Source organism: Phacochoerus africanus, chromosome 4 (genome assembly GCF_016906955.1).
Source record: "Phacochoerus africanus isolate WHEZ1 chromosome 4, ROS_Pafr_v1, whole genome shotgun sequence".
In the NCBI taxonomy this organism is placed as follows: domain Eukaryota; kingdom Metazoa; phylum Chordata; class Mammalia; order Artiodactyla; family Suidae; genus Phacochoerus; species Phacochoerus africanus.
In genome coordinates this window covers 17088624-17109211 of record NC_062547.1, presented here as the reverse complement: position 1 = coordinate 17109211, position 20588 = coordinate 17088624, and the positions used below count along the sequence as shown (strand labels likewise).

Genomic DNA, 20588 nt, shown 5'->3' with positions numbered 1-20588 from the left:
TATTAGTTTGGGTGTACAGCAAAGTGAATCAGTCATATACATAAATATATCCATTCTTTTTTCCCATACACGTTATTGCAAACTATTAAGTAGATTTTCCTTTGACTAGGAATCGTCTTTTTAAGGTGGCTTCCTAGTCCTATTCAGGTTAAGTTCACTCCCTGCACAACAGGAGTTCCTTTCACTGGCTGTATTATCTGGCTGTGATACAGACATGCCATGACTTTGCTTATTTCTGTCCCTAGACCCCTAGAGGCCAGCCTTACCTGATTTGAAAAACCTACCTGAAAAAGTCTTCTCCTAGTGGGCCCTCTCAAAAGTGACACTATGAGACACATGATTTTATTTTATTTTTACTTTTTAGGGCCACATGTGAGACATATGGAAGTTCCCAGGCTAGGGGTCAAACTGGACCTGCAGTTGCCGGCCTAGTCTAAGCCACAGCCACACCAACACCAGATCTGAGTCGCATCTGTGACCTGTGCCGGTGGATCCTTAACCCACTGAGTGAGGCCAGGAGTCGAACCTGCATCCTCGCAGACACTATGTTGGGTTCTTAACCTGCTGAGCCACAACAGAAACTCCAAAACACATGACTCTTGGTTCCAGCACGTTCAGCCCTCTCTGGCCACTCTTAAACAGGGAAAAGAAGTCGTTAATGGCCAGCTTCCAAAGTTAAGAGGCAGAAGAGCATATTGTTAAGAACATGGGAACAAAACTAAGCTAATTCCTGGCCATCTGACCTGGGCATGTTATTTAATCTCTTTATACCTTAGTTTTTCATGTGGAAAATTGGGATAATAAGAGCCCCTACTTCCCACGAGAACTGAATTAGTTAGGTACATACAAAGCCCGTAGTATAACGCCTGGCATATACTAAGCTCTCAGTAAATGACAGAGCCTACTATTACTGTTATAGAATTTGATTCACTGCAACTGTCCTATCCAGCCACCCCATGATAAAACCCTAATTTTTCAGGACTTGAGATGTCTAAAAACCTGATTGTGTGCTGAGCTGCAGCACTGCCCCCATGGGTTAAGTCGGTTGCATGAGCAACCACAGGAAGAGGAGGGAGAGAGAGTCTTGTGGCAAGACTCCTGCTTTACTGCTCTTCTCTGGGGGATCTTGGAGTACATAGTATCCTTTATCTTTACTTAATTTATTATCAACCAATTCCTAGGAGGCAAGTATAGAAAAAAGCACTTAGAACCTAAGTTATATGAGTTCCCGTTGTGGTTCAGTGGGTTAAGAACCCAATTAGTATCCTTGAGGATATGGGTTTGATCCCTGGCCTTGCTCAGTGAGTTAAGGATCCAGCATTGCCCCCAAGCTGCAGCGTAGGTTGCAGATGCTGCTCGGATCTGGAATTGCTGTGGTTGTGCCGCCACACACAGCTGCAGCTCCAATTTGATTCCTAGCCTAGGAACTTCCATATGCTGCAGATGGGGCCCTAAAAAGAAGAGGAAAACAAAAACAAAAACAAAAAAAAAAACCCACGTAAATTACAGAGCAATTTAGAAGTGGATTAGTTTCCTTTTTTTTTTTTGTAAAATGGGGGTAGTAATAGGACCACCTGCATGCTTGAAGGTTTAAATGAAATTCATTGAAATTCATACAAAGTATATAGCAAGCAGCTTTTTTCTTATTATTGTTGTTATGAACCCATCATCTTCATCTGTGTCCTCTCTCTCCACCCAGTACTGTAATTATGTCTCCATATAGGCCCTCAAAGGTCTACTTACCCTGCCTAGGAGCTCAGTCAACAGACCTCACAAATCCTACAGGGCTTGAATGTGGCTGCTCTGTGAGGGGCTGCTCAAAATATTGCTTTCCTCTGCTCCTACATCTCAAAACACAAGGCCCATATGGCTTCAGGGAGCAACAAACCACATCTCCCCTTCTGGGAGCTTTTTGAAGTCTCCCTCCATCAAAAAGCACCTGAAAGGTAATTCTTTATGCATTGGGGTTTCCTGAGAAGACGAAGACTGCAAACAGAGAGGAGACATCAAAGTAAGATAAAATACAGACAGTCTCAACCAAGATCTTCTAGTATAGCTTGGATACAAAAGACTCTGTTCTAAGAGGTAGTATCGGCTAGAGGGTAAATAGCTTAGGCTCTGGGTTCAAGTCCTAGGTCAGGCACTCACTAGCTGTGCGACAGCAAATGGCCTGAGCCTGTGTTCCATCTGTAAGAGGAGAATCCAACAGAATCTATCTCAAAAGGATATGGTGAAGAGTTAATGTGAAAAAACACGATAGCACTCATCAGAGTACCAGCAATAGAGCAAAAGATTCCAAAGTGTTGACCACCCCAGAAGTACATTTGTACTTTTTATTTTTTTTGTCTTTTGCTGTTGTTGTTGCTATTTCTTGGGCCGCTCCCGCGGCATATGGAGGTTCCCAGGCTAGGGGTCCAATCGGAGCTGTAGCCACCTGCCTATGCCAGAGCCACAGCAACGCCGGATCCGAGCCGCGTCTGCAACCTACACCACAGCTCACAGCAACGCCGGATCGTTAACCCACTGAGCAAGGGCAGGGACCGAACCCGCAACCTCATGGTTTCTAGTCGGATTCGTTAACCACTGCACCACGACAGGAACTCCCATTTGTACTTTTTAGACCACACGTTTCAGCCTGACATGTGGTGTAAAACGACATATGTGCAAAATTGGTCACCAGAGGTCATTCCCGGAGGAGCAGAAGTTCTCATCTGGGGAGAATGAGAGGTGAAGAGCCCTTTACTTTTACTGCTTCTCGGAACCTGTGGTTGACATTTCTCATTTAAACTGCCTGGTGAGTGCGGCCAGGAGTGGGAAGAACACAAGGGAACTCCCCTTTCTTACTTGCTAAGCTTATGGATATTATAACCTGACATCTGTATCTGGTTTCCAGAAGGCTGTAGTCAACCCAGCAGAGAAACTGTCTCTTGTCCTCATCTGTGCCATGGTGACCGTCGGGTTCCCAAGGCTGGGGCCAGCAAAGGGAAGGCTTGGTGCACTTCCTCCATCCCCGCTCTGCAGGCCAGGCCGGAAGTGGAGCTGCTAAGCGAGGAGGCATTTCTAACCTGGAAGCTTCTTTTTTTCCTGTGCTGGGGTGCCTGTCCCAGTAGCTACCCTGTACCGACCTGGCCCTACACCCAGATGGCAAGGAGGGTCCCTCTCCCCACAAAAGGCGCTGCCTGGAGCCAGGAGCTTCCTGGCCCCAGAAAACCACCGGTGATAAATTATGCAACAGCACCTTTGTGCTGCTTCTCAGCCAGATGGGAGGTTTGCTCCCAGTCTTTTGTTTCCGGCAACTCCAATCCTCCTGGCTCTGGGCTCTGTACAGAGGTGAGGGGGGGAGCTCCCGTAGGCTGTGTCAGGGCTTGCAGTGAGTCTCAGCACAGCTTTCCCCAGCTGTGTCTCAGGCAGCACCCTTCCCCTCCTCACTCTAACCTGAATGAGCAGGGGAGCAGGACGCTAGGGAATCTTGCAGGCAATCCACTCAGCTGTGAGCAAGGATGCAAATGCCTACGTGCCGTGAAAGAAAGAAGTTTGCTCGGGAGGGTGTAAGAGGTGCCCAAGGGCACCAAGGATGTTTGCGTCTTGCTAAATCAAAAATGCAGAACAGAAAATGGAGTCAAATGACGGCCAGGAAGCTGCAAAATCAGCTCTTTTTAATGGCTACTCTGGGTTACGGTCAACTTTCTGCAGCCCCCACCCCCAAACATCACATCACTGGCAGGAACTTAAACGGAAGACACAAAGAGACAACAGGGGTCAAACTTGGGGGTGGAGGAGCTGGGGGCTGCGGGGGTGGGTAGTGAGTCGTAGGCTTGAGACCCAAATCAATTATCCCTCCACGCTGACAGGATTCCTGATGGAAGACAGCAGTCACAAGGAAGGCAGCTTTGCGACAGCCCAGCCCCCAAATTGGGGCAATTACTACCTTATGAGCTCTGGGGCCTGACTCCTTTCCCAGGCCAGTGGGAGGGAGAGCTTGGAATTCTAAATTGTTCCAGCTACAAGAGACCGCGGCCAACACCTCTCACCCCGGGTCACAGCAACCTGAGGGTGAGATGCCTGGCTGCATCCCTGACCACCAGGCTTTTAACAGGGAAGCTCTGAGAAGAAAGCCCCACCTCCCAGGCCTCCTCCCAGGAGAACTAAGGCAGAGTGGGCCCCCTAGACTCACGATAGAGCCTAAGAGAACTCTTTTCTGAAGAGTGGACAGGAGGGAACTATGCTGAGGTTCACTGGGTTTTCAAGGGGGAAAAGAAGGGGGTAAATCTGAAAGAAAGAGAAAAAGAAAGATAGAAAGAAAGGAAGGAAGGAAGCAAGCAAGCAAGTAAGCAAGCAAAAACCAGCTAAAATGAATGAAAGGCCACATCTCCATTTTAGCACATGACACTGTAGTATAATTATTTGTTTGCTCCGCTCCTATAGCCCAAAGGTGAGAACCACCTCGAATCCATTTATAACAAACTAACATTTACACAGGCCTACAGTAACACAGCAGTTCTTAGACTCTGTGCAGAAACTTTGAACATATTATTATTTCATTTAATTTTGAAAATATCCTCATGTGAAAAATGTATACCTACTCCATCCCTCCCCCCCACTTAAAGCCAAGAACCCTAAACTTTAGAGAAATTAAGTGTTTTGTACAGAGTCGCCAAGAAGTGCCGAAGCCAAGATTCAAACCCAGGTCTGCCTGTGCTCCCTGATGTACGCAGTCATTAGATTAGTGCTTGATAAATGTGTGTTTGTGGAATGAATGAACAAATGAATGGGTGCAGAGCCCAGTTTAGGGAGTGTTCCTGGGTGTGCTGGGGAGAAAGAACCTGACGCTGTCAGCTCAAAGCTGGAAGGAGAAAGGCAAGCACAGGCGTTCATCAGAGCTATTTATAGGGCCAAACCCTGACTCTGCCAGCCAGCTAGTCGGCATGAAGTCTTTCCTGGGACACTGAATCCCACCAGGCTGAGAAGGGGAGAAGGGCTTCCGATGCTGAGGGTGAGATGGTAATCCAGACATAGTCTGGGGCCCAGACGCCCCATGTTTAGGCAACTGTGACAAAACTTATGCATCAAGGAATGTAGAGACTATGGCTGGAACAGGCTCACAGACCTAGTCAGCCAAGGACGTGGAACTGTCTCATAATTATGAGATGCATCCAATCATAAAAAAAGAGACAAGACTGCTTCTTAAAGTAGTCTCTGAAATTCTCTTCCTATTCAGGAAGCTCTTAGGATTGTCTCTTCAAAGAAGCAACATAGCTAGTCTCTCCCATTTTCCTTCTTCTTAGGGATCAAGATTAGCAGTCAATCAGTAGAAAGATCGAGAAAGACCTGTAAGACATCCTGTCCTCTGTGACGACCTGTGTTCTCTGCTGGCCCAGAAAATGGACATGGCCAACATGCTATGTATCAGACACTGCCATACTCAGTTCCCTTGCACCTGTCATTCTTAATACCATGTGCCAGTCCCAAAGATGTTATCTGATAGTCAACAGGGGACAGAAGAGGAAATCCAAAATCAGTGACAAGCCAAGCATCTTTCACAAGTTCAGTAAGATCAAGGACAAGGTCAACCAAGCACCATGACAACACCAGATGGAAAAGAAACCAGTCCCAGCTCCACTCTTTCTTTCTTTCTTTCTTTCTTTGCTTCTTTTTTTTTTTTCTTTCTCTCTCTCTTACGTTCTGTCTGTCTTTTTAGGGCTGCACACCCGCACCATATGGAAGTTCCCAGGTCAGGGGTTGAATCAGAGCCACAGCTGCTGGCCTACACCACAGCCACAGCAATGCCAGATCCGAGCCTCGTCTGCAACCTATACCACAGTTCATGGCAACGCTGGATCCTTAGCCCACTGAGTGAGGCCAGGGATCAAACCTGAGTCCTCAAGGATACTAGCTGGGTTTGCTACTGCTGAGCCACTAAGGGAACTCCTCAGCTCTACTCTTTTGCAGAAGAGTATGACTCTCTATCTACCAAAGCACTTTTGGGCAGAATTTTCAACTTTTCACTTTCCTGGGATTTCCAAGATAAAGAGGGTGTCTATGCCTCAAATGGCTGTAGATTTGTCTGAGACCTCAGATCAACCCTTAGCAGGAAGATACCCAGGGCTTCTACCAGCAATCAAGTTTTCTTCCAAAAGTCTTTAAGATTGGAGAATTATATAGGCTCAAGCCAAACCCCACAGACTCTAGGAAAAGCCCCAAGTACTAGCAGCATCCAAATAGGCACCTCAAATTTTAGTGCATCGAATTCATTCCTAGCCTAGGTCAAATCTGCCAATCTGATCTACTATGACACACTGTCTTCTCCCTGAGCCTCTGAAATATAGTGTGGGGTCCTTGTGGTGGTATTTTTGGTTGAGCAATTGCTCAGTCTCATTGGTGAACCATGAGTCTGTCCCCTCCAGGACTCTGAAGATGGCTCAGTATCAAGCCAGGCGAAGTTTAGATCTTGGTGCCACTGAGTTACCTTACGCACGCGCAAAGAAAGCCTCCCATGCTTAGAAGTTTCTATTAAATGTTTTGTCCTTAAAAAGAACCCAAAGAGTTACGAAGAGCCCTCCCATCTTTCTTCTGTAAAGCATTAAATATACACAATTTTCTATCCCGGTTCTCAATGCAGATGTAGTGTATGCAGTTTTGACAGCTCTGCAGCAATAAAATCCTCTTGGCCAGTCTCAACCCGGAACCTTCCAGCTCCTCTTTCCCTAGGGCAGAAAGCGACAATCTCCTTTCTGGCTTTGTTGGTATCCGTTTTAGTCCCCTTTTTTCAGTGCAGTGCCATTTCCCTTGATCTTTTTCAAAACTTCCTCCAGGGGGCCAAGAGGAAAGTTCCATCCCCTTCCCTTGCAGCCCGAAGGGGGAAAGCCCCCAAAAAGCATAGCTGTCCCTTTAAGGGGCCCATGTGGTGGGAAGAGCAGCTACATTCCTACCCCAGTAGGGCCGCTGTCCCGACACGCCAAAGAGGCTACAAATAACCTTCTAGGAGAGAGCCCGGGAGGGGGAGAGCGTAGTGCGCAGAGGAACGCGGGTCGGCCAGGCGACTCGGAGAGGAAGAGTTAAGAACTCGGTCGGGTTAGAGTGGGCATGGAAAAAGTCATTTAAAACCCACGGGTTGGTTAAATAACAGACGCGAGAACTCTGTTTTGGTTTGGGGAGGTAAACCAATCTTTAAAACAAGTGCTCAGGCATCTCTACGCCCCGCCAGGCAAGTTCCGAGATCTGCTCTATTTCCACACGAGTTCCCTTTACGTTAAAGAAAGAATCAGTGCAAAGCTGTGGTCTACAGACCCCTCCATTCCGAACCCCACAGCTTCATAGGGGCTACTGGGAGAATGGGAAGATTCGGATCTTCCCCGGCTGAACAGAGGTGTGTGAACAGGGTTGGGGTTCAAAGATCAAACTTCTTTGATCTTTGGGCACAAACTAGAGGCAGCTGCTAAATCACGGGCTGCCCCCATGGTCCTAGGCGGCTGCAGAGAAACAAGATTCCACTGGAGCCCTAATCACACACAACAGTTGCGTACGGGCACCAAACAAGTTATTAATAAGGAGCAGATGAAGCAGCAGTCCTGCTGCCATCCCTCCAGCTCCCCAGAGGGCCACTGCCGCGGGCCAGGAGGCTTCCTTCTCAGGTTCGGCGATACCCGCCCCCCTATCCCGGCCAAGACGGATCTGAGCGAGCCTTCCAGCAGTTTCTTCCGTATGTCCCTCCTCTGCCCCCTTTCCAACCCTGTCTCCCGCCCCCCCCTCCCCCGCCCCACGAAGGATCCAGGGCAGGGAGCTGATTGGTCGCAGCCAGGAGAGGGAACCCAAAACACCACTAAGTGGAGATGCTGCGAGTAAGCAGTGCCCAAAGACCCTCGGCCGGAGCATGGTCTGGAGTCCGAGGAGCCGTTCCTCGAGCCGAGGGACCCCCGGAGCTCATGTATTCAGATTCCACTGGGGCTTCTCTCCGAAATCCGCCCGAGACCCCCCTGGAAGGAGGGGTTTTAACAGTTTATGGTTTAGCGACCATCCTTCCCGGCCTCCCTTTCTTCGCATGCATTCATTCGCACCAAGGACACAGGGACCCTGTCTAAACCTCAAAGGGAAGCACCTCAGGCTCTTCAAAGAGCAGCGAGGGAAGGGGAGCGAGCGCCTACGATCTTCCCCCAGCCTGGCCCAGCCCCGAGCCCAGGGAGCTCCTCTGCCGCTGCCCGGTCTCGGACTGGAGGCGCTGGGGGAGCTCCCGGTCCCCTCCCCGGCATGCAATCTCCGGGCTTCTCTTCGGCGTGAGGGCGAGGGGTCTCAGGCCCTAGCCTGAACCATCCCGCTCTCGGGACGGTGGGTCCTGCAGCGGCCGGACCCGGAGACAAACTTTCCCGGCCGGCCGGTCGGCGAGGGCGCGGCGGCGCCCCTTACCGTGTGCGCAGAGCAGGGCGCCAAGCAGCAGCGCGCCCCACGACCGCCTCATGGTGCCGCGTCCGCCGCCGCCGGCGCTCCCTGCCGGCCTGGGGTCCCGCCGGCTCCCGAGGGACGGCGCGGCGGAGGGAGTCGGAGGTGGATACCCGAAGGGAAGCGTCTGGGTCCACCGCGGCGGGCGCGCCCCTAAGTCGCCCTCCGGCCGCTGCTGCCTCCTCCAGTGCTGCCGGAGCCGAAGCCGCCCCGCCAGGGGACCGGGAGGGGGTGTCCCAGGCCCGGCCGCCCCGCCCCCCGCGCCGCAGCCCCCGCCACCGCCACCGCGCCTGGTCCCGCCCCCAGCGCCGGCCCGTCCCCTTCCCGCCCTCGGCCCCCGCCCCCCGGTCCCTGGACCCCACCCGCCCGCGCCTCCAGCGCTGGCCCTGCTCCTCTTCAGGCCGCCCCCACATTCCTAGCCCTCGAGAGATGCCCCCTTACTGTCCCCATTGCTACCACTCGAAAGTCCTTAGCTTAAAAAAAATACTATCCTAGCGGCAACTCTTGGATCCCGCTCTCTAGCTCTATGCCAGAGAGGGGCACCCGGGCTGACCCTAGTCGTCTGGACGTGACCCCGGCCCCCCTACCGGCCCCAAGTCCAGACTTTATTGATGTCTCAGAATACACAAGACTGGCTAATGCATAATCCTCCCGGTCTTTACGGACATCAAACAAGGGACATCAGGGGGCCTGGAGTGCTGTATCTTAGCTAGAGTTCTCACCGTCAAAATTCCTCTTCTGAGATTTTCTTCTTGCTCCCCCCTCCCCCCATCCCGTCTAGGCAGCGTTGTTCTGGGGCTAAATCATTCCACGAGCTCTCCTTTTCATTTACTCATTTCCTGAGGTGGTTGTCTGGGTCCTGTCGCCCCAGCTCAGACGTCCAGAATTGGCCCAGACGTAGTTCCTCCTCGCTGTCTTTGTCAGTCGGAGTCGTTAGCCTCTTCACCTTCTTTGACTTTCTGATCCTGCCGAGGAAGGAAGGGGGTAAGGAAGAAAGTCCTTACTTGCAGTTGTACTCTTGTCAGGGACCTCAGCCTCCTTCTAGCTTCAGTCTGTACGGCCTTCTAGCAAGATTTAACTTTTGAATTAAATAACCTAAAGTTATAAATTCCTCTCTTGTCAGCCTTGTGGTCTCTGCCTCTCCCCAGTGCATATTAATAATGTGCATTAATTTTGTTACCACCTTCCATTTTCCAGGTTGAGTCTTGTCTTGCTACTTTTGTCCAAGTCCGCAACTTCCTCAGGGTCCTGTGAACCACTTTTCCCTCCAAGCTAGTATGCCGACGGTTCCTGGCTTCGGATCATCTGCCATTTTGTTAAACCACTTTCTTCTCACTAGTAAAGAGAGTCAGGAAGACCCAAATGCCCTGTGTTCACCGGGGGGGTAAGTAATTTGGTATAGTGCAAAGAGGATATTAGGAGGTTTCTCCAATGGATTGGTTGCCATTTCATCTTTACAATTTTTCAAAGGCTTTCAGTTCAAATTACCATCTTTGACCAAAGCTAACATTAACTTTGCAACAGCAACCAAAAAAAAAAAAATGTGGTGTTAACTCCTTCTTAGCTGGTACTTCTCCATTATGTTCTGCCTGAAATTTTCAAGCAGATGAAATGTGGTTGAACTAACATCACCTTGGTAACTAACAGGGAGGCATTTTCTGTGTGTGTAGTTCTTTCTGCTGACTGTAGGCGGCAGTCGAGTCAGGTCATGTTTATAGATCTTACTGCTAGGAAAGATGTCAACCTTCAAGGCCTATGTCATCGTAGCCTAAAATCCAAGGAGAAGATAATGAAAAAGTAAAGACTGATTCTCAGTCCCCTCTCCCAACAATGGTTTTGATGCAGGCTTCTTTGGTCTCAGGGTTTCAATAAATGTTGCTTAGAAAGGGTCACTTTTCATCCTGTTGAGGAAGACTTTATGATTCTGGAGACCATGTATATTTTTTCCACATGAAAACTAAGGACATGTGGTATAATGAATACATTTTTCTCCCCAAATCCAAGACAAGCAGCCACCATACTTTCAATGTCAGGGGATTAAGAATCTATAAACAATTTCCACTCTGTATTCACAGGACAGGTTCCTTTCCAGAAGGCATGATTTGTGTTGTTTTTCTGGGATTGAGGAGGAACAGGGAGGCTGGCTGTCCCTGTCTGACTCAGGCCCAAGAGACTGCATTTTCTGTGTGCATCCCTCCTCCTCCACAGTTCAGCACAGTTCTGGTGCACAGAGCCATCCCTAGCTGCTGTGAGTCACTGGGAATATCAATGGGTAGAAGGGAACTTCGTGCATAGTCCCTGGCTGGGTCACCCCCTAGGGTGAGTTAAGTCTTGGCTGTCAGAAACTGCTCTTGTGCCAGGAGTGCTAAGCCATATTTATTTTTACCAGGCCTCTCAGACTTTCTTGTTCGGAGTGAAAGATCCTGAAAAGCATGCCAGAATGGGCTGTTTGTCTCCCTTTTATTGTCCTTTGGGACATTCCCCTAGAAAAGTTGTAGGGGGTTGCCAATTCCAGAGGGGTCTCAGAGACATTGGTTTCCGCAGAAACACCACCCGTTTCCCTCATCCTTCTAGGACAGACCAGGGCACTGAATTTCCAAGATCAGAATATTGTCCTGAATTAGACCATCACTAATGGCCTTTTTGAAGGGAATACAGGGAGTGCTACAGAAACAAGATAGAAATGGGCACGATTTTGATCCAGTTGGGTTGGTAGAGTCCTCTTGCAACCCAGGCATCATCAACCTGAATTTCTAAACATAACTCTTCTAAAAGAGAAAATGGCTTTCCATTTCACACTTAAAAACAGTGGTTCTCGATCAAGAGTGATTTTGCAGACATAGGACAATACCTGGAGACATTTTGGGGAGTGAGTATGACTGGCAAATAATGACTAGAGGCTAAGGATGCTGCTAAATATCCTACAATAAACAGGACATCCCTCCTCACAACAAAGAATTATCCAGCCCCAGATGGTAATAGTGCTGAGATTGAGGGACCCTGATTTAAACGATTAAGAACATGATGAGTCTGCAAAGAATTGCTCCATCTTCTCTGTAGAACCACTGTCTTGTAAAAATGGAGGGAAGGAGTTATTAAAGTTATAGAAGGGAAAACTAAAGAAAGCACAGCTAAAGGAGTTAAAGAGTCCTAGACCTATCTGCCTAGGTATGCCTACTTCTCATATTTACTCACTTAGTAAAAGTAAGTATTTATTATGGGTATATTATGTGCCACGTACTGTAGTAACAGGGGTAGACAGATGCAGTGGGTCCCCGGACCTTACAATCTGATGGTTGGGAAGGTTACATGTACGTAGAAGCATCAAAAGAATGATGTCACAAATGAATTTAAAGCTACAAAAGAGGAGTTACCTGGTGCTCAGTGGGTTGAGGATCCTGCATTGTCACTGCTGTGGCTCAGGTCACTGCTGTGGTGTAGGTTCGATTCCTGGCCCAGGAACTTCTGCGCGCCTCAGGTGCAGCCAAAAACAAACAAACCAAAAAGAAAAACAAGCTGCAAATGATAGGGAAAAGTATAGAAAAAGTACAGAATTCTATGAAATGACAGATGGTTTAGATTTGGGGGTTCAAGGCCTGAAAGAGACACTTAATACTTAAGCTGAGTAAGATTCATTAGGCTGGGAGTTCCCACTGTGATGCAGTGGATTGAGGATCTGGCATTGTTGCAGCTGTGGCATAGGTTTCAGCTGCTGCTCAGATTAGATCCCTGGTCTTGGAACTTCTGTATTGCCATGGGTGCAGCTGAAAAAGTAAAAAAAAAAAAGAAGGAAAAAAGGCTAAGAGTGGATGGGGCGGGTCTCCTAGGCCGAAGGAACCACATATACAGAGGCCCTGAGCCAGAAGTCTATAGGATTTATCGAGAAATATTGCTAACTTTTAGCAATGGGTATGCTTTTATCTAGGTTCAGGGGCCTTTTTTTGGAGATCAGAGGAAAAAATGAAAGTATAAAGGAATAGTCTGATTTGCTTTTCTGTGCTTACTTTAATTGCAAACCCTCCACAGCACCACTTCTAGGACCACCACTTTTCATGCTCCAGTTCAGCAGCAGCATTTGAGTCAAGATCTGGGTACCATGGCTGTTTCAGTTCCCTGGCCTAACCTGGGGCATGCCCTGAAAAGAGGGACTTCTTAGCATATTTTTTTATCTCCTGAAAGCTCAGTACACACCTGGCTTACACCTTACATGTGTAAGTAGAGGCTTGGTAGCAAACTTCTCAGTACATTTTGCATATTTCAGCAGCAAAGATGAATTCAGAGTGGTGGACAAACCAAAGGATCAATGAAGAAATACTCTTCAGTAACAAACATGAATTAAGCATCTATGTAAATGGTCTGTTTTCACACATGCCCCTTTATAACACACTTTCTACGCAGGAGCCACACGGACTTCTAAAAACCAGATCAGCTCATGTTATTACTGGGCTTAAAACCTTCCAATGGCTGCCTACTGTACTCAGAATAATATCCATACTTTTCATGTGTCCTTCAAAGTCTTCATGACCTGGCCTCTGCCTACCTCTTTGACGGCTTTTCCCCTTCCGCATTCTGCTCTAGCCACACTGGCTTGCTTTCAGCTCTGTAACATGCTATCATTTCCCCCCCCCCTTTTATTTATTTATTTTTTTTGGCAGGAGCTATCTCTTAGAATGCTGTTCCCCCAGACTCTTCCATGGCTGGTTTCAACTCCGTGTCACAGCCTCAGAACTTACCCACCCACCCACCCACATTTGCCTTGTTTTCATCCACTGCATTTACCCTATTTTTTTTAGGAGATTGAATAAAGTTTCATGGAAGTAGTGGCATTTTGCCGAGGTTTTATAGGCTGTATAAGAGTTTACTAGACAGAGATGTGGGAGAGGTACATTCTAGGTGGGGAGAAGTGCTTATGCCAAAGCAAGAGTGTATGAGAGAGCTCAGTATGTTTGGGGATAGTGCGTGGGAAAGTATGGCTAGAGTATTAACTGTGTAAGGAAGGGTGAATGGCAAAGTGGCTGGAAAAGTAGGTTTGCACAAGACTGTGAAGGAATATATATGTCTCCATGTTAATGAATTTTGCTTCATCCTAATAATGGTGAGTTAAGCAATGTTTTCAAAGTAAGAAAGCAATGTGGTTAAGTTTGAATTTTAGAGCAATAAACTCTTGTAACAATGTAGAGGATGGCTTGTAGGAGAAAGAAAATTGACAGTGGAGACTGCAGCTTTTTATCCTAAGATTCTAAAATGTGGGAATTTCCACAGTCTCGGTTTATTTAATGATTCTCAGTAGATTCCCTCTCATCCACCTGAACTAGTTCTCTTAGCTTGTCTACATGCAGGATTGTCTCTGTGTCTTTTGTTGAGTTAGTTGCTTTTTCCCTGGGTATTTAAGAAATGGTGACCTGGAGTTCCCGTCGTGGCGCAGTGGTTAACGAATCCGACTAGGAACCATGAGGTTGCGGGTTCGGTCCCTGCCCTTGCTCAGTGGGTTAACGATCCGGCGTTGCCGTGAGCTGTGGTGTAGGTTGCAGACGAGGCTCGGATCCCGAGTTGCTGTGGCTCTGGTGTAGGCCGGTGGCTACAGCTCTGATTAGACCCCTAGCCTGGGAACCTCCATATGCCACGGGAGCGGCCCAAGAAATAGCAACAACAACAACAACAACAACAAAAAGACAAAAGACAAAAAAAAAAAAAAGAAATGGTGACCTGTTACAGACAGTATTTAGATGTAGGGAAGAGTCATCAATGCTGATTGATTTTTCTTCCTTTTTTCCTTTGGCCGCGCCCATAGCACGCAAAAGTTCCTGGACCAGGGATCAAACCGGAACCACAACAGTGACAATGCCTGATCCCAGGGAACTCCTTTTTTTTTCTTTGATTTTTAAATCTTCCCAATGATGCCTTGCCATTTGTTGGCCTTTTTATTTAATGAGTTTTTGTCATGAATTGGTTCCCATGAATCCTATGGATTGGATGGCTTTCATTTCTAGACTTTCAACCTAAAATAGGGGGAAAAGTCTAATTAACAGGCATTTATTCTGTCAATTACTATGCATGGTCCTAGAAATATAAAGACAAATGGAAACTCTTCCTTCCAGGAATTCACAGTCTAGTAGGAGAATTCAAATAGGTGTGTGTGTGTGTTTGTGTGTGTGGTCTTTTTAGGGCCCCACCCTTGGCACATGGAAGTTCCTAAGCTAAGGGTCGAATCAGAGCTATAGCTGCCAGCCTATGCCACAGCTACAGCAACGCTGGATCTTTAACCCACTGATGAAAAGCCAGGGATGGAACCGAGTCCTCATGGATACTAGTCAGGTTCATTACTGCTGAGCCACAGTGGGAACTCCATTTTTTGTTTGTTTTTAATGACATAAATGTTTATCAAGGTGCATACTCCAGGACAGAGGAAGGCACAGCTAATTTTTGTGGGCTACCAAGAAAAATTTTTCCCTGGCAATTTTCTTGTGGCACAGTGGGTTAGGGATCCAGTGTTGTCACTGCAGAACCTCAGGTCAGTGCTGTGGCATGGGCTCCATTCCTGGTCCAGGAGCTTTCACATGCAGCAGGTGCAGCCAAAACAAAACAAAACAAACAAAACAAAAGCCCCAAACTAATAAAAAAAATTCTTCCCTTTTAAACTGTATAAAAGTATAATTCTCAACTCTTTTTTGCAGCATTTGAAAATATAACAAGGTGCAAGTCTGTAATTGTCTTTGAGCGCCAGTTCAAGTTAAACAATGTCCTCTTAACCACTTTCTCACATTAGCTATTCTTAAGTGTCCAAGAGTTTGTGAACATTTCTTTTTCCTTGTAAATTCTCCCAACACTCTGGACTGTTGATCTGTGGCAGTCTAAAATGATTTGTCTGTAAATAGCACTTTTAACTAAACATGTAAATCTCATACAGTGGCATCACACCTCGCTTCTGCTTTGTTCTTGTGGAAGATAAGTCTTTTAAGAAGAGCCTAGTAGCTCAGCATGAATTTCATGACCTGCATTTCTTAGTAGCTACTTTGCCTTTAGCATCTTTCTGCTTGATGAGTTGATAAAAGCTTGTCCTAGTTTCTTGAACCTGTTTTGTAGCAATAATTCAGACTGCATTTTTCTTTCCCTATTGTTTCCTTGAGGTTTAAATCTTTTTGGTACATTTATGTTTGCTTTTCTGTAGTTTTCAATTCCAGGGAGGATTTTCTTCCCTATCGATTTCTTCATAGGTCCTCTGCAGAGCCAGAGATGTCTATTAATTTTCTCTTTATAATTAGGAATTGTAATCTGATAAATTGATGTCTCAACATATCCTCTCGTATTTTTCCTATTGTTTTGAGTTCAGTGTTTCCATTCCTTATGCTGTGGTACTGACTGACACATCTCTTGCCCTCTCTGTTTTGATCAATTTCATATCACTTGCTTAGTTTCAGGATTGTGAGTTGATTTCTGATCTACCTCTTTACCGGATGGTTATTTGCTTATGTAAAATTCTCAGAAGTATGTAATGGTAATTTAAGAACCCAAAAAGCCCATCTAAATTGAAGGCTGAAAAAAATTTTTTTTTCTTTCCTTAACACTCAACAGGGACACAGAAATACATGTGATGTGAACAATTCTTGTGTGTATTTTCCCTTTTAAGACCCAATATTTCGTATGTTTCACCAAAAAACTTCCTCCGCCACTGACAGGTTGCCAAAACCTATTCATGTAATAAATGGCAGAAGAGAAATCTAAAAGTAATGGCTTCTTCTTTTGGGAGAAACAGACACTATCTGGAAGGTCATCACTTCTGCTTAAAAAACATTTTAAAGATTTTTCAAACCACGCATTGTTTGTTTTCAGGTTATAATACATGCCTATTACAGAAAAATTTAAGACTGCAGAAAAGTATAAGAAGAAAAATATAAACAGTAATTCCACCACCAATAAAAGGCTACCTGCTATTTCTGTGCAGCCCCAAGTTTTCTTGAAGACTTAGCCAAGCGACCACCTGTCCTTTTCTAAGTGTTCCTCCTCAACAGAGTGTTTAGGACATTAAGAGTGAAAGACTGACTTTAAATATAAGGGCCCTTGGGATTTTTATGGAAGGGCTGGAGTTTAGGAAAAACCTACAAATTGCTCCAGAGATGACATCTTGTTCTTATTTAGCTTTCTTTGAGTCATTAACAGTCGGGCGCCACTGGTGCTGAAACTTATCATTATTATAACCGCAAATGGGTTAATGCCCAAACAAAGCTATATTCTTGGGGCTGGTTCTCAGCTCTACCACACAGACCCCAACAGGAGCACCTTCCAAGTTCCAGGATAATGCTCCACAAATAAGAGGATGTCAAATGTTCAGCCAGGACTCAAAATTCTCTTCTTTTATCTGGAAGCTCCCAGTTGCTGGCAGGGCAGAGCAAAAGGAAAAATAAATAAATAAAAACCAAGCCAGCAAACCCTTAAAAAAGAGGCTGAGTGGTTTAGCGGTCAGACCACTAGCCTGGAGGTTGGGATCACTGAAATCCAGTTCCAGCTCTCCCACTGATTGGCTGGATGTTAGACAAGTCATTTTCCTGACATGTTCCTCAGTTTTCCTACTTAGAAGAGGGAGAAGTGCATTAGAGAGTTTTAATAAGAACAAATGAAATGATCTGCAAGTAGCTTCAGGTTGCTTGGGAATAGACTGAAATTGTAATCCTTAATAATTACCATCCTATTCCTTTATTTATATTACAGGAAAAAGTCAGTCACAGGTGTGAACTCCCATACCTTCAAGTTGCACTGGGGTTTGGGGGGTAGGAGGCAAGGGTGAAGGAAAAAGGCAAACATTTGAGCAAATCTGCAGGGCTTCACATCAAATACCAAATTAGGAAATTTATTACCTCAAGATAACAAATGCTGCTCTGAGTTTGGCTCTGTCCTTTTATCCTTACCGCATGTAAACTCAGAGTGACTCACAGGAGCCTAGAAATGAGACATTTGTGCAGTTTTATGGAAAGGGAGAATTAGGAGGTTAGAAGCTTCTGCTGGAGAAGGCTAAGAATAGACCACTCAGAACACAAAGAGAAGAACCTTCTCTTTCCTTTTCCTCCCAGTGTAGGTGGTCCACTGCTTTCCCAATCATTCCTTTGATAGAATGATTTTTGGTTTTTGCTTTTTTTCTTTCTTTCCACAAAACCTCACCTTGTGTGTGGGAGAACTAACGAAAAAAGTGAGGACAGAGTGGCTTTTTTCTACTAGGTTTGAACTGTGACAAGCGATATACACCACTAAGCTGTTATTGAGAGTGGAGAGGAGCAAAAAGAGAAATATCCGAATGTCTGGGAACTTGAAAACCAATGAATGTTCTCCCCCTCCTAAAGGAAAAGTGAGCAATTAGGGATATGAGAAAAAAAAATTCAAGAGGTGTCTTTGGGCACTCCATCATTTCACGAAGATAAATGTCTTCGTAGGGGGGGAAAAAAAAGACACTTGGGAAAGGAGTAGAAGTAGAAGGAAGGGCTATAAAGATAAAGAAGAATTTGAGAGGAAATATCAATGAAGTCAAAGAGTATTTAATGAACACTTTCTGGATGCCAAGCCTTGTCATAGGCAGAAAAGTCACAACCTTGACCTCAAGGAGAAGCCAAGGTATATGATGTGAAAGTACTTTGTAGTAAATTAAGATGGTAAATAATAAAGAGAGAAAAACAGGTAAAGGATATTAAATATTTATGGGAATTTAGGGGTGGGATTTATTCTTGTGAATTAGGATAAAAGTCCTATAAAGTAGGAATAGTTATGAAATTCAGAAACTTGGCTGTTTGGAGGGCTGGCAATAATTCTTCGATACCGGGAATTATGATGGTTTCAAACGAACTCTTCACCTCAAATTCCCCTAGAAGCAAAGCCTCAAGAAAGGGACTCCCCGGAAACTACTACCGCCGCTAAGCGACCGCTCCCGGAACTGGTGTGACCAGCTTGGCGTTGCGATACGGAGATTCTTTGCGTGACACCCACTCCGCCTCTTCGCCTCTGCTCCTGCCGCGTGGGTGCCATGGCAACGGAGGGAGCCTGAGACCTGGGTTCCGGAAGCCGTAGAGCTGCAGCTCTGAAGCTATTCTGGTCAAAGGATGCTGAGTCCGGAGCGCCTAGCCCTGCCGGACTACGAGTATCTGGGTAGGCGCTTCCTTCAGCTTTGGGAAGGAAAGACGAGCTGACGAATTAGACTAGAGTCTGGGGAAGAGGCGGTGGCGGGGTCTGAGTTGGAAAGAGTAGGGTGGGCTAGGGAGGGGTGGGGAGGGGGAGGGGACGGTTCAGGGCCTGACCGAGCCAGGCCCAGCGAGGAGGAGAAAACGGCATCTGGGGAGTATATACGGTCTGAAGTGTACCCACTGGAGCTCAGGCAATGTGGACTGTTCTCAAAGCAAGACAGGCTGGAATTGAGAATTGGGGGCCCTTTGGGGGGAATGATTGACTTGCTGCTGGTGGAGTAACCTTGAAACCTTGAAGTGCCAAATCATTCATTCTGTGAGCAATCTGTTATAGCGGCAACTAACAGTTTTGAGCGTTTCTTTTACATTAGGCACCGTGCTAAACATTTTACACGTATTCTTTATTGATTCTTCATAACAGTCCTAGGAGGAAATTGTTTTTCTTCCATTTTGCAGACGGAGAAACTGAGGCTGAAGAGCTAACTTGCACCAATAAGGCCACTCAGCTAGAAAATGGTAGAGCTAGGACCAGAACCTAATATGCTGACTCCTGAGCTTGAGCTCTTGACCAGTAAGACTGTGGCTGTGGTACTTTAGACACACTGTAGTACCTTCAGTGTGTAAGGCATTTACTGGGTGAAAAAAGGATATATGTGTGTGTGTATATTATACACACACACATATCTATAATCTATAATCTATAATATACATGCACATACATATATGCACACATTTTTGAAATATTAATAGACTTTTTCACAGCAATTTTAAGCTTACAGAAAATTGAGCAGATACTAGTATTCCCATACTCCCTCTCTCTCCCACCCAGTTTCCCCTGTAACATCTGACGTTAGTGTAGTACATGTGCTACACTTGATGAACCAATATTGATGCATTATTAACTAAAATCCACAGTTTACATTAGGATTCACTCTGTGTGTTGCACAGTTTTATGGGTTTTGGCAAATACACAATGTCACGTATCCACCATATAGTATTATGCAGAATGATTTCACTGCCCTGAAAATCCTCTATGCTCTATTCATCCTTCCCTCTATCCCCCAACCATTGGCAACCACTGATCTTTTTACTATCTCTAGAATTTTACTTTCCCAGAATGTTATATAGTTGGAGTCTTGCAGTATGTAATAGTTGGATTCATATAGTATGTAGCCTTTTCAGACTGACTTTTTAAAATTTATTTATTTTTGGCTGCCCTGCGGCATATGGAGTTCCTGGGCCAGGGATCAGATCCAAGCCACATTTGCAACCTATGCTACACCTGCGGCAAAATCTGATCCTTAACCCACTGTGCTGGGCCGGTATAGAACCTGCATCCCAGCACTCCACAGACACCGCCTATCCGATGCACCACAGCAGGAACTTCCAGACTGACTTTTTTCACTAAGCAATATGCATTTAAGATCCCTTCATGTCTTTTCCCAGCATGATAGCTCATTTCTTTTTTATCACCGAATAATATTCACTTGTATGGATGTACTATACGCATTTTTTAATGAGAAACAATTCTAGTTTAAAATTTTGAATTAGTAATATGGAAACTGTATTAAAAATATAAAAAGTCTCTTCCAAGCCCTTTCCCCTCATCTGTCAGTTTCCATCCATCCCCAGCACCCCTTAGTAACCACTAGTACTGGTTTTCTGTATCTTTCTCCAGAGTTTAGTTTAATATGTATATAAGGGTGAATATACTTTTTTCATTTAATATAGCTCACAGTGATTTCTGTGTCAGTAGGGAGCTTTCTCATTCTTTAAAAAAAAATTTTAGCAGAGTTCCTGTCATGGCTCAGTGGTTAACGAACCCGACTAGGATCCATGAGGATGCTGGTTTGATCCCTGGCCTTGCTCAGTGGGTTAAGGATCCAGCATTGCTATGAGCTGTGGTGTAGGTCTAAGATGCAGCGGGGATCCTGCGTTGCAGTGGCTGTGGCGTAGGCCAGCAGCTGTAGCTCCGATTCAACCCCTAGCCTG

General features: G+C 46.0%; 2 protein-coding genes across 3 annotated transcripts in view; one reads left to right on the top strand and one right to left on the bottom strand.

Moving 5' to 3' along the window:
* The window catches only part of LRP4 (LDL receptor related protein 4), a 54379-nt gene extending 45730 nt beyond the window's left edge, over positions 1–8649 (bottom strand). Inside the window, exon 1 of the mRNA XM_047775836.1 lies at positions 8401–8649. Coding sequence (XP_047631792.1) covers positions 8401–8452 — 52 coding nt within the window. The 5' untranslated portion in view covers positions 8453–8649. The remainder of the gene's footprint in view (positions 1–8400) is intronic.
* Positions 8650–18360: 9711 nt separating this feature from the next.
* The window catches only part of CSTPP1 (centriolar satellite-associated tubulin polyglutamylase complex regulator 1), a 200350-nt gene continuing 198122 nt past the window's right edge, over positions 18361–20588 (top strand). The window contains exon 1 of one of the 2 annotated variants that reach the window (XM_047775834.1): positions 18361–18561. In XM_047775834.1, coding sequence (XP_047631790.1) covers positions 18516–18561 — 46 coding nt within the window. In that variant the 5' untranslated portion in view covers positions 18361–18515. The remainder of the gene's footprint in view (positions 18562–20588) is intronic. The other variant, XM_047775833.1, reaches the window with a different exon arrangement.